The following is a 14,787-nucleotide window of genomic DNA, read 5'->3' as shown; positions in this document are numbered from 1 at the left end:
GATACAGCTTATATTTTACAAAGACTCAGTGAAAACAAATCAATAATTTCTATTACTCTCTGGCCAGAAACTCTCCCCAGCTTGGAGCATGCAGGGTTTCAGAGAGAAGAGCCAGCGGATCCAAATACTGTCACTGCCCTGAGACTGGCCAGGGAGCCACGGGTGGGCAAAACCCTGGCTGAGGCCAGCAGGAGCCTGGGGTTCAGATCAGCAAGTGCACTTGCGGCTTCCTCCCTCCCCACACCAAAGGAAGGTACAAGGTTCTAGACAGAATTAGGTCAGAATTAGATGTGCCCTTTCTAACTTCCTGGGGTAGCATTTTCGAAATTACATTCTAGGACAGAGAGATGGGACGAGATCCAGGACTACTTCTCCCCCCCCACCCCCAGAAGTCAAACTCCTTTCTTGTTTCCCAGTCAGCCCCTACCTGCTGTGACAGCCACGACTGTGAGGGGTAGGCTCTCGGAAATGTGGAATCCATAGTCCTGGAGGAGGACGTCTTTGTCTATTTTTACTGTGTGTTTCATAGGGGTGAGGGTCTGGATTGAGATCCCGGGAGGCCCATCGGCTACAGCAACTTTAGCCCTGGAAGAGAAAGAGTTTTACAATTAAAAAAAAAAAAAAAAGAGGGGGCGGATTCTAGGTGGTGGTCACAAACTGGGACAGCCCTAGGCATCCTGGAAGAGGAAGATGCAAAGCTGAGCACACCCCAACTCTCCTCGTGACAGAGATCAGGCACAAACACCAGGGGATAAAAACACCCAGTGGAACAGCAGCAGCCTCTAAAAGAGAAGTCATGACATGCTATGGGCACTCAGAGAAGGGGAGAGCAGTTTTAACTTTGCAGAGGAGGGGATCAGGAAAGCATTCGCTACCCACAAGAGGGGGCATTGGAGCTGCACCTTGAGAGATGTTGAGGGTATGTGTACGCAGCCCAGATCCCAGCACACAGAAGATGTTCAATGGCCGCTGCTGCGTGGGTGGATGCCTGGATGCATGGACAGGCATTCCAGGAAGGAGGCAGTGCTTCAGCAGAGGTACAGAAGAGGAAAAACAGCGACCGTGAACAGGATCGAGGAGCCGTTCAGTCTGGATGTCTGATGCTGACTAACTGCATAGATGGATTGTTTCTTTGGTGATTTTGTTTCCTTTTTAGCTTTGAGATGAATTTCACTTCCCTTTCAAATTTGTAAACTGTGAGGATTCCAGTAGGAAATGCCAGCTGGTCTTCAGACTCCCTCTACAGTAATCGTTAAAAACATATGTTTTCTATACGTCTAAAAGCAGGTAAATTGAAAGCTGTGCTTTGTCTCTCTCAAAACCACAAACCAAGTCACAAGCTATTTCTCCTATGTCTGTGGCAAATGATTTTTTCCCCTTTGAGAGTCAGTGGTCCTTTCTGAGGAAGGTCAAATGGTGACGGGATGAGGTGCTTATTATTATTAATAAACAACAGAAATGTGGAGGAGTAACAGTCCCCCGGGGCTCTGCAGCTAAGCCCTATCATTTATTCTCCTCCATTTACCAAACACTGTCAGAAACTCTGTCTAATGCAACAGGACGTCCCTTATCTGAAAATCACCTGTCATTTATAATGATCTCAAACTTCAACAAGGATCAGGAAATATAACAAAATGGCTTCAGGGTACCAAAATGCATGTGACAAACCCAAGTACAAAGCCTCATGCACATTATCCACCAAGGAGCTCCTCAGACCCCAGCTTTGAGCTGATTCAGGCTGTCTGAACAAATGATGACCTGACCCCCCACAGCTTAGAAGCAAAGAGGGGATTTCTTCTAGGCAAGCACATGGGTAACACTGAGAAGTGCCAGCAGACAGACCTAACGACAGGGAAGAAACAGAAAACTGGAAATGTATAGTAAATAAATGTATAGTGAATAAAGCCCATAGTTATTCCCGATTAAAAAAAAAAAAACAAACCTTTAAAGCTATGAAAGGGCCTTTCCAAATAATAATATACTATACTGAGAGCCAAAAATCAACATTTACGTGCTTTTAAAAAAGCAACAGGAAGGATACCCTAGACACTACTCCCATTAAATGCTGCGGGGAAAAATGCGTGTGATCATTATCAGAGAAGGAAAAACAGTTAGAAGCATAATAAGCACAGGAAATGGAAGGCACCACTTGTTTTTAAACAGATGATGATACCTACAAAATGATCAACAACAAGAACTGCTGGTGCTAAAAAAGTAAGGTGAGTGGAGTTGCAGGATAAAAAAACACAGCTTCAAAAAGCACTCAATAACTCATTAAAACAGATTAGCTGGATGTATATTAGGTGTTAGGCATTCTTTTTTTTTTTAAAGATTTTATTTTTAAGTAATTTCTATGACCCATCGTGGGGCTCAAGCCCACAACCCCAAGATCTAGAGTCCCACGCTCCACCAATTGAGCCAGCCAGGCGCCCCTAGGTGCTAGGTATTCTTAATCAGCTGACGTATTGAAGGAAGACACAAGGATTGGGCTAAAGTTATGCTGGATTCCTGGTTGGGAAGACTAAATATTAAAAAATGAAAATACTGGGGCTCCCGTAAGGCTCTATCAGTTAAGCGTCTGACTTCAGCTCAGGTCATGATCTCACAGTTCGTGGGTTTGAGCTCCGTGTAGGGCAGGCTCTGTGCTGACAGCTCAGAGCCTGGAGCCTGCTTCGAGTTCTGTGTCTCCCTCTCTCTCTGCCCCTCCCCCACTCATGCTCTGTCTCTCTCTCAAAAATAAACATTAAAAAAATTTTAACAAAAAATAAAAATATTAATTTCTAAACAAAAATATAGATTTAATATATCAGTCAAAAATTCTTCCAGAATTAAAAAAAAACTTGATAAATTGGTGACAGTACAAGTAGCAGTAACAGCAATGGTGATAATCATTAATAATATTTATTAAGCAAGTACCCGGGAGTGAGCCAACATTTTCATAGCTCACTCACCTAACCTTCCCAACAAACCTGTGTGGTGGGTGTAATTATCATCCCTATTTTATGGATAAGGAGACTGAATCTTCCTTTGAGAGACTTTTACTTAAAATCACACAACTGGGAAGGGTGTTCCAAATCGGGGCCCCCTTCTTCAAAGGCTCTGCAGTATAGCTCCCAGTACAGTGCTGGCCAAGTGGGATATAATGCAAGTCACATATGTAAAACGTAAGGTTTCTAACAGCCTCATGAGAAATGGTGGAAAAAAACAGGTAAAACGAAGTTTGACATATTTTTTATTTAATCCAATATATCCAAAATGCTGTCACTTCAACATGTAACCAACAACAACAACAAAATCGATGAGATATTTTGCATTCTTTTTCAGATTAAGCCTTCAAAATCCAGTGTGTATTTCATATTTAGAGAGCATATCAGTCTAAACATACTTAAAATTTTCCAATAACTGAATTGTCAGTCTTTATATTTAAATCAAATGCAATATCCAGGCCCTCAGTCACACATAAATACAAATAAATTTTAAAAATTGGATAACAAAATAGGAAAACACAAGGAAAACTTTAAGCCATAAAAGCTTGTAATTTCTCCCTCATATAAACAAAAATTGACTCACAATGGATCATAAGACCTAAATATAAGAGCTAAAACTGTGTCACTCTTAGGAGAAAACATAGGAGTAAATCTTTGTGACCTGGATAGGATACCAAAAGTATAAGGGACAATGAATATGCAGATAAACTGAACTTCATCAAAATTAAAAACTTTTGTGTCTCAAAGGGCCCAATTAAGAAAGTGAAAAAACCCACACTGTGGGAGAAAAGATTTGCAAATCATATATTTGATAAGAACCTTGCAGCTAGAATAAAGAATTCTTATAAACACAAACAAAAAAGAAAAATAATGAAAAGTGGACGAACAATTTACATGGACATTCTCCAAAGATATACCAACAATGGGTAAGTATGTGAAAAGATGCTTAACATCATTAGCCATTATGGAAATGCAAATCAAAACCTCAAGGAGATACCACTTTTTATACCCACTAGGATGGCCATAACCAAAAAGACAGGTCAAGTGTTGACAAAGATGTGGAGAAAATGGAGCCCTGATATCATCTGGCAGTTCCTCAAAAGACTAAACATTGAACATCATAAGACCCACCAAGGCCACTCCTATATATAACCCTAAGAGAAATGAAAACATATGTCCGTACAAACTCGCATACAAATACTCATAGCAACAATATTCCTAATAGCCCCAAAGTGGAAACAGTCCAAATGTACATCACCTGATGAAATAACAAAGAAAATATTCCACAGCACAATATTATTTAGCAACAAAATATGAATACATGCTGAAATATGGATGTACTTTGAACACATTATGCTAAGTCAAAGGAGCCAGCCACAAAAACAAACACATACCACGTGACTCCACTTACATGATATATTCAGAATAGGCAAATCTTTAGAGACAAAGTAGTAGTTGCCTAGGGCTGAAAGCAGGAGAATTCTGGAAGGAACTACTAATATGTATGGAATTTCTTTTTTGGGTGAAAATCTTCCCAAATGGATTGCAGTGACGGTTGTACATTTCTGTGGATGTATTAAAAACCAATGAGTTGTATGCTTTAAGTGGGTGAATTGTAGAGTACACAAATTATATCTCAATAAAGCTGTTGAAAATAAGGCGAATCAGCTTAAAAAAAAATAAAATTCTGGGCGGGGGGTGGGGGAAGGCTGCAATACAAACATATGAAGAATGGGCATAAACACATGCAGTAAATACCCAGACTTCACATGCTAAAACTAAGTACATCGACAACTTGTACATGAAGACATAAAATTGGTAAATAACATAGAGAATGTACTTTATTAATTAAAGAAGTACAGTCAAAAGGGCTACAGAGTACTATTACATGTCAAGTAAAGAACCAAATGTAAATAAAAATAATAAACCCCTGGGATTTAAGGCTGACCATATAAATTGGATATTCAATTTCTCTAGAAAATAATCAGGGACACTGTAATATGAATTTAAAATCTGATCATTTTCTTTGACCTTCTGTTACCATTCTGACTGCCATTCCTCAAAGTAATCACCCCAAACAAAAAATAAAATATTATTTGTACTAGACTATGAGTTCCTAAAAGACAAGGGTATTTATCTCTGTGTTCCCCAGGCCTGGTAAAGTCCCAGAATAGAGTATGAGCTCAAAACACCCAGCCTCTTAAATATTCAAAAATATTTATCACAGCTTCATTTAGAAGAGTGGAAAAACTCAAACTAAATCAACAGAAGATAGATAAACTGAACACAGTGAAGAATTACTCCAAGACAAGCCTAAGTATCACAAGCCTAAAAACTTTAGACATACATGGAAACACAGCTTAGAAAATACCCTTTCAGAGCATCCTCTAAACTGTAGTTCAGACCCCCTTCCTAAGGGAGAACTCAGATTATTCTAGACATAAATTCTCTCATCTCAAAACTCTGGCCCTCTCTTATGGCACCTCAAGTTGCATTGATAGCTATCTGATTCCTTATATTATTACCCCAAATAGTCTGTAAATTCTCTGAACATAGGATCCACTTTTTACCCACCTCTGTATTTCTCACAGTGCTGAGTGAAGATCATTTTTCTGCAGCAAAATTTACTTATTGGGTAAATACATGAGCAAAATATTGTACACAGAAAGCAGGATACAAAACAGTAACTCAAATGACTGGCAAAAGGTGAAAATGTACGTATAACCATTAATAAACAGCAGACCACTTGAATGTAAGTAACAGAGTTCAATATTTGTCATTTTCCTTTGTTTGCTTAATTGGATATACAGCTCTGCCCTATGATTAATTAGGACTCATCTTCTCCATGTCCCAGAGCTCAATAAATGGTATCATGAGGACTCCTGGGAAGCATCCTTGACTTTACCCTGCTCTCATCCCTATTATCTGATCAGTCACAACACCTAAAGATCTCGAAAGACGTCCATTTCTATCTCCACAACCAGCATTCCATTTTAGGCCCCCATTACCTGTCCTGCAGACAGATTTCTCCAAGAGTCTCCAAACTGGTCTCTCTACTTTTCACTTTTGTCTCTCCTGAATGACTCTCCATCCAGTACCCAGACTGATTTTATAAATACAACCCTGCTCGGATGTCTCCCCTGACTGAATGGACTAATCCGAAATCCTTGATGTGGTTTAATACAGCTCCTGCCCACCCCTCTAGTGTCTACAACCAAGCCTTTCATTCTCTTGATATTTTTGTTCTAGTCAAACTACTCTCCTTGGAGTTCTTCAAATTAACTGGCTTTTACACAAGCTCTTCCCTTTACCTAGAATCCTCCCTCACTCACCCCGATAACCCCTGAGAGCATACGCTCTCCAGAAATTTACCAAAGAAGTTCAACCCCTACTCTATCTTCTGATTTTGGCATAAATATCTCCTTCTGTTGAACACACCCACAGAACATGTACTCCTTTTTTTTTTCTTTTTTTGAAATATACATATTTGCAGTGACGTGAAGGCTCCTGTCCTCTCTAGACTATGATTTTTGTGGCAAAAAACATGTCTTTTTTGACCCATGTACGAAACTCAATGCTAGGCATATAGTAATGCTAATTGACATATGGAGAATAAAAGATAAAATAAACCTTACCACATGGTTAAAATAGAATCCAACTTATGCTTTTCAAATGCGTAGTCTTCAGTTATCTGATTTTTCCATTTGGAAGGGTACGTTCTTCTACAATGGTAGACAAACAAGGCCCCACTGTGTTGACTTATCCCTGCACAGTGTCAGTGGCTTTGGCCCAAAGTCTGGATTTGACATTTTCCCCCACAGGCCACATTTCAGCTTTTGTTTGGAAAGGGATTGCTTGAGAACATGACCAAACCATGGCCTCTCCTCACAAAGAATGTTTAATATTTGACAGGGAGCTGAAGGAAATGATCTCTGCAGCAAAATTTCCTCCTCTGAAGCATCTTATAAATATCAAACTGAGCACTGATAATTCAAAAACTTATGTCTGGTTCCTCTGTAATGGCTTCGAACCATAAATCTGAGATCATTTCTATGATTTTACACTGGAACAGCGTAAGACCTGTGGCTCCACAATGGAATTCCTGCCAGATAGCTGGATTTGGCCTACGGTAGGACTAGAAAAAAAAAAACATGTTACATTTATCTTGAAAGCAGTCTAGAGTAGACAAATTCTATATTTTATGGGTCATTAGTTCATACCGAATTGATCAATGCTGAAAAGGAAAAAATACCACATGGAAATAGATTATGCTTCTGATATTCTCTGGCTTTTTATCTGCTCTCTGTTACATCAGAAAATATATTTTACTTCTATGCTGTAACAACAAAGAACTCACCTTTGAGTCCAGCAGGATGTGGAGAAACTGTTTTGAATCTATGTTTAAACACTGCATTATGTGTTCAGCTTGAATGATTTTAAAAGCTAAAGTCTAAGGTGGATTTTTAATCTAAAGTGTATTCAAAGAAAGCTGAAATAGAGGGAGCAGTCTGTACCAGACAGAAATATAGCGTGTAGTGTAATCATAGGACTATACTTACGGCAGTTTCTAGGGACCATGCAATGTAGACACTGGGAGTATAGTGCTATAGGGTGAAGGCCTACAGTTGAGAGAAGTAGTTATTCCATTATTACGTTAAAAAGGAGATTCAGGGGGCGCCTGGGTGGCGCAGTCAGTTAAGCGTCCGACTTCAGCCAGGTCACGATCTCGCGGTCCGGGAGTTCGAGCCCCCGCGTCAGGCTCTGGGCTGATGGCTCAGAGCCTGGAGCCTGTTTCCGATTCTGTGTCTCCCTCTCTCTCTGCCCCTCCCCCATTCATGCTCTGTCTCTCTCTGTCCCAAAAATAAATAAAAAACGTTGAAAAAAAAAATTAAAAAAAAAAGGAGATTCAGAAGATAATGACAACTCTGAAGGTGCAGTGCAGGAACCTTCCAGCCTGTTCTCAGACCTCCCCACTTTTGCCTAGGGTCAAGAAGCTATAAAAAACTGGTTGTCAAAAAAAAAAAAAAACTGGTTGTCTGGAATGGTCTTTCTACATCACTAGGAATATGAGAAGGGCCAAGTAAGGCCATCCCTATAATTAGGAAATAGTTGTATGGTTGCAATGAACAGGGAAATTTGGAAAACATGTAAAACCAACAGGAAGGGCTTCTGACACAAAGATGTCACGATACATGTATACGTGCACACAAGTATGTGAGTACATGTGTGCCTGTGTGTGCGTGTGTGTGTGTGTGCATGTGTCTACAACATGTATGTGTGTGTTCATTAGCATTAAGATTCAAGTTGAGTTGAGGGGCACCTGGGTGGCTCAGTTGGTTAAGCGTCTGACTTCCTCTCAGGTCATGATGTCATGGTTTGTGGGTCTGAACCCCGCGTCCACCTCTCCACTGTCAGTGCTGTCAGCACAGAGCCTGCTTTAGATCTTCTGTCCCTGTCTCTGCCCCTCTCCCGCTCTCTTTCGCCCTCAAAAATAAATAAACATTAAAAAAAAAAAAGATTCAAGGTAAATTGAAAGGAATCTTTTTAAGCCCTGAGGATAAAACCCAGCACCAAGAAGGCTCCAAGTTGCATTAAGCTCTTCATGTTTCTTTAAATCTTGCTCAGGGGCGCCTGGGTGGTTGAGCATCTGACTTTGGCTCAGGTCATGATCTCACAGTTCATGAGTTCAAGCCCCATCTCAGGCTCTGTGTAGACAGCTCAGAGCCTGGAGCCTGCTTCGGACTCTGTGTCTCCCTCTCCCTCTCTGCCCCTCCCCCGCTCACGTTCTCCCTCTCTCTATAAAAAATAAATAAACATTAAAACAAATTTTTTTAAACTACAATGAGATACCACTTCACCCATTCTAGGATGGCCACAATAGAAAAGGAAAAGATACTAACAAGTGTTGGCGAGGACGTGGAGACACTGGCACCCTCATACACTGCTGGTGGAAATGTAAAATGGTATAGCCACTTTGGAAACAGTCTGCCAGTTGCTCCAAAGGTTAAATACTAAGTTACCATGTGACTCATCTATACCACTCCCAAGTATATACCCAAGAGAAATGAAAACATATGTTTAAACTAAAACTTTTACACACACATTCATAGCAGCATTATTCATAATAGCCCCAAAGTGGAAACAGCCCAAGTGTATATTAACCGATGAATGGACAAAGAAAATATTCCATACTGGAATATTACTTGGCAATAAAAGTGAAATACTGATACATGCCATAACATGGATGAAACTTGTCCACATAATGCTAAGTTAAAGAAGCCAGGCACAAAAGACCACGTATTATATAATTCCATTTATGTGACATATCCTGGATAAGCAGATCCATGGAGACAGCAAGTATAGGAGTGGTGGCCTGGGTCTGGGGGAAGGGCAAATGGGGAGTGACTGTCACAGGTATGAGGTTTCTTCCTGTGGTATTAAAAACGTTCTAAAATTGGATTGTGGTGATTGCACCACAGAATGCACAATTCTGTACATATACTAAATGTATACTAAAAATCACTGGGCTATATACTTCTAGTGGGTAAGTTTTATGATATGTAAAAGGTATCTCAGAAAAGACATTGGATAAAAAAAACTTCCTACAGGTCAGTGTCGCCTTTTATTTACATTCTGTGAGAAAAGCAGGATATTAGAGAGTACCAAAGGTCAAATATTTAGGCAACATCAAATTAAAGTTACACAGGTCTCTTCTCTGCAGGAATCTCAGAGCCTTTAATGTGCGAAAATGCACTGTGCAAAATGCAAGAAGTGGGTGGGAGTGGAGTATGGGCTGTGTCACTTCCAAACCTTCAGTGGAGCGGCATAACATAGGACTAGGGTTTGCAGAACTCACTTTAGGAAGCGATGTACCTGGCAGTTTCCCCATTCATCACAAGTACTACTTGACCACTTGCAATCACTCTCTTGGAACTCAATCACTGCTGGGTTGAACAGGCGAGGCCACTACTTTCCCTGCGCTCATAGGGCCTACTGTCCAGAAGGAAAAAAAGAGATGTGCTCAAATAAGTTGAACATATCAGGAGGAGCACCCTGCCGATGCTACCAATCAAATACTATGGGGTCCCATGGGAGTGGTTAAGTCTAAGGAACATTTCATGGAAGACCCAATGGTTCAGCCAGACCTTGAACTGTGGGTGGGTTCTGTATGCATGAAATTGGGAGGAAGGGATCTGGCACAGGAGCCCCGGTCTAAGGGGTGAAAGGAGAAGAGGGGTTGCTTATAGTAGGGGAACAATGAATCATAGTTCATTTTAGCTGGAGTATGATGTGAATGAAACGGAGTAGTAAGACAAATAACTGTAAAGTACTAGGGGTCAATCACGGAGAGCCTTGAATGCCTAACCAAAAATGTTAAAACGTGTCCTATAAGAAATAGGGACCCATCAAAGATTTCTGAACACGGGGTGGGGATGATCGTAAACAAGTCTGTCTCTGGGCCTCAGGTGTTTCACCTGTGACACGGGGCTAATTCTACCAGCCTTATCTCACCACAGTGTGTGAGGATCGGAGCCCTTGGCCACAGGGCAGTGTGGTTCTGAGCAAGGGTTATTGCTCAGCAGCACAACAGCTGTTTCCAGTTCCTTTGGAAGAATGTGTGCCTCAGAAACACCTGACACATGATATTTCATCTCTGTGGCAGGGCCAGATGGGAAATCTGAGATGGAAAATGAACACTTCGAAACAGAACATATTTTAAGTTCTCTTGTAGCAGTCAAATCAGATCTGTATTTGATTTCATTTTATTTTGTTTAGAATGAAATAGGGACTGCAAGGAAGGAACAGCTGCTGGAAACAAAGACCGGGAAAGAGTATAAACAGCAGATCTCCTGACCCTCACATCAAGGACTAAGACAAGGGGTGTGTGTGAGACAGAGAGACAGAAATGTGTGAGTGTCTGTTCAAGAGTATGTGGGTGAGTATATTCCAGAGAGTACGTGCACATGAGTGTGAGTATGTATGAAGTGTGTTTGTGTGTGTAAGTCCATTTGTGTGCGAGTGTTTGTAAATGTGTGTATGAGTTTGGTGTGAGTGTACATTGTGGGTGCATAGTGAGAGACACCAAGGGAAGAGGTGGAAGGGGACAGACGGAAAGGCACTCCGGCAAAACTGCCGATCCGTTTATGCTTCCCCCCACCATACGGGGTAAAAACAAAGCAAACTGGAGACTGATCCCCGGGTGCTGCCAAGACTGGCGAAAGCTCTGCCCGCGGGGATGCCAGATCCTCACAGACAGAAATCTGTGCTGGCCCAGGAGCCTTACCGGGCCGAGCTGTCCCGGGAACGCCGTAGCCATCTTGCCACCATTTGTTCTATTCTGTGTGCTTTCCGTGTCTGCAATAAGCTGGTCTCCAGCTCTTCCATTTACCTACAAGGAAGAAGAGTTTTCTTAAGAAGCTAACCAAAATATTTGGAAGAGGATCTGACAAATCACTATGACATTTCCTGTATTTGCCCATTTAAGGACATGCTGATCAAATAACTAGGGCTCTCTTTTCTTTGAAATTAACACAAACAGGTCCTCAGTGTCTGTAGAGTGGACAACTTTATAGCAGCCCTCTGCCTAAGGAGTACACAGTCATGGGAAACAGATTAGCTTTCTACATCTTAAACAACTAAAGAGAGGGATTAGGGAATAAAATAGATAAGGTTTCTCAAACTGTGACTGTGACCCATTGTAAGAGACACACCTTACTACGTGACACTGCTTGCTGCCTCCAAGTATGCATGCGTCCCTGAACAGCACAGCTTAGTTTTGCCTGCACTGGGAGCTGCACATACGTGGGAGCATTCTAATCACATTGTGGCTATTCTTCTGATTGCTACTTCTTTTGCTCAATATTTTGTATTTTCTTTTTTTTAAAAGTTTACTTATTTATTATAGAGAGTGAGCATGAATAGGGGAGGAGAAAAGACAGAGGGAAAGAGAGAATCCCAAGCAGGCTCTGTGCCATCAGCACAGAGCCCAATGCAGGGCTTGAACTCACAAACTGTGAGATACTGACCTGAGCCAAAACCAAGAGCTGGACGCCTAACCAACTGAGCCACCCAGGTGCCCCGAAAAATCTCCCTTCTATCCTTCCTTCATCCACCCAGTTCCCCCGAAAAATCTCCCTTCTATCCTTCCTTCATCCACCCAGTTCCCACACTCATTCATAATCACTGCTCTACTCCTTTTTCTTTCCAGAGTTTCTTTATGCCTATATGAGCAAATACAAATAAAGATTTTATATGTCCTCCTCTTAACACAAAGGATAGTACATCATAAACCTTGTTCTGTACTGTGCTTTCTTCTCCTTAGAATATATATCCTTGGTATCTTTCTACATCAGTACATAGAATGCTTCTTCATTCTTTTTGACAACCCCTGAGTATTATACTGTATGAATGTGCTGTAATTTAAAAAGTAGTTCTCTCTTGATAGACATTTGGATTATTGCCAATCTTTTGCTATTTTATAAATGATACTGCAATGAATTATGTTGTACATATATCATTTCTGAATGTATGCAATTATGTATCTGGATAATTTCCCAAATATTGAATTACTAGGTCAAGAGTTATATGTATTTGTTCTTTGATAGATATTGTCAGGTTACCAAGAAAACACACATATGCTGGAGATTAAAATTTCATTAAACAGTATATTTCTATTTTTCTATCCTAGTTATTTTCACTTTTTAAAATATTGCCTCAATTCACCAAATTAATTTCACAACCCAATAAATAACCACACAAAAGGAAACATGACATTGGGAAATAAGTATGGATAGAGAGAAAATAAAAATGAATTATAAGAGATTATGTTAACACTACACAAATACATTTTAAAACCTTGATGACACAGATGGTTTTCAAGGAAAATATAAATGATATAATATGACCCTGTAAGAAACAGAAAATCTAAAAAGACAATTACCATAGAACATAAGTTGATAAAGAGATACCCCTACAAAAAAGTCCCTGGCATAGACAGATTCAAAGGTGAGTTCTTACAAATCTTTAAGATGTACCTCACCCTGATAAATTATTTTATTTTAAATATAAACTTTTTATTTTGGAATAACTTTAGATATATAAAAAGGTTGCAGAGATAATATAGGGCGTTCCTATATACCCTTCACTCAGCTTCCTCTAATGTTAACATCTGACAGAGTCATTGTATCTTTGTCAAAATTAACACTGGTCCAATAATATTAACTAAACTCTAGACTTTATTCAGATTTCACCAGTTTTTCCACAAATGTTCCTTTTCTGTTTCAGGATCCAATCCTGGATACCATGTTACTTTTAACCATTCTTAGTTTATTTTCCCCCAAATTTCCCCAAATGCTGTTTTAGCTGTTCTAGACTATAAAAAAGGAAAGCTCCCAAAATCTTTTTGAGCAGTCAGTATAACATTGACATCAATTCTGATAAAACAGGACAAATAAAGTAAAAATACAATAGTAAAAATACAATCTCTCTTGTGAATACCAAAGTGAATATCATAAATAAAATGTCAGCAAGAAGAATCTATCGGCAATCAACAGAGTAACAGCAGTATCTATCCCAGAAGTGCACTGGCAAGGCACACAAAAATGTAAGCAGGACACCCAACTTGACCACTTTGAAAGCGAGAAATATATGTACTTTTCAGTTAAATGGCAGGCAAATACAAATTAGTGGACAAAAAACAGCTGCAAACAAAAATAAATTCCACTTAGATCAAGGGATATGTCGGTCTAGTTTTATTCTACAATAGGAACATCAGACCTGAATGCTGTCTTTAGTTCTAGGCAGCTTGCTTTTTTTTAATTATAAAAGAGAGGGTAGATTTCTGGTTAAATATGGTGAATTGAAACTATGTCTTAATCTCTTCTCTCATAAATTACAGCAAAGGACTATAAAGGCAATTAAACCTATAGAATAAGAGAGAAGATGGTACATGAGAGATATAGACAATGTTGGGAAGATAGAAACTGTTTGGAGGAGAGGTAACTGAGCAGAGAAAAGGAAACAGAAACCTATGTGCTTTCATGGATTCTGATGAAAAATGAGCTGAGTTTTCCTAAGATGGCTCAAGAATTAGAGGTAGCAGGCATGGGAGAAGGCAGGGATAAAGCATAGGGCTGGAAATATGGAAATGGATTTTTATAAGGAGCAATTTTACTCACAGGTCCCAGCCCATTCCCTAGGCCCACTAAGACAAGCAATCCTTCTTCGCCTTACTGGAGACAAGAGTCTTATTCTCTGGAGAAATCAAACCAGAGAGCCTCCAGACTTAGGGAGACCAGGCCCAATAGAGACTGCAGGATTGAAAAAATAAAAGGATTAAAACTCTTCTTACTGAATGACAAGACATTCTGCCTCTTCCTTTGCCCCGCTCCCCAAATACTGGCAGCTAGGACTCGACATCCCAAGCAAGAGACTAGAGAATCCTTTTTTTTGAGAATTGAAAAGAACCATAGAAAAGAACTTTAGATGATGATACTTCTGGCAACTTGATGCCTGATCATCATGCACTGAAACCTGTTAATTCAGTGAGCCCCACAAATCATACAAAGTTTCTTACACATGAATGGATATTTGAGAAAAGCCTACATTATGAAAAAATATCAAACAGAAAAACCTAGAAGAAACAGAGACAATGCAGGAAACAGAAGGAAAAAAATCATAGAGCTTTAAAATATTACATCCATGAAACAAGAAGAGGATTTTCTTGGAAAAAGAGAGCAGAGAATGAGAACACTTGAAAATTAAAAATAATATAGGCAGAATTTAAAAGTTCAATTAAAAA

The 14,787-nt window shown here is 39.9% G+C and overlaps 1 protein-coding gene across 1 annotated transcript in view; it reads right to left on the bottom strand.

The window, feature by feature from the left end:
- Positions 1-11,372, bottom strand: part of FRMPD1 (FERM and PDZ domain containing 1) — a 49,455-nt gene extending 38,083 nt beyond the window's left edge. The window contains exons 1-2 of the mRNA XM_030293277.2: positions 11,272-11,372; positions 428-585 (exon numbers count right to left, since the gene is read on the bottom strand). Of these exons, the coding sequence (XP_030149137.1) occupies positions 428-585; positions 11,272-11,372 (259 nt within the window). The remainder of the gene's footprint in view (positions 1-427; positions 586-11,271) is intronic.
- Positions 11,373-14,787: the final 3,415 nt, after the last annotated feature.

The sequence above is a fragment of the Lynx canadensis genome, chromosome D4 (genome assembly GCF_007474595.2).
Source record: "Lynx canadensis isolate LIC74 chromosome D4, mLynCan4.pri.v2, whole genome shotgun sequence".
In the NCBI taxonomy this organism is placed as follows: domain Eukaryota; kingdom Metazoa; phylum Chordata; class Mammalia; order Carnivora; family Felidae; genus Lynx; species Lynx canadensis.
Note: the sequence above shows the minus strand (reverse complement) of the source record. Positions and strands in the feature narration are given on the sequence as shown.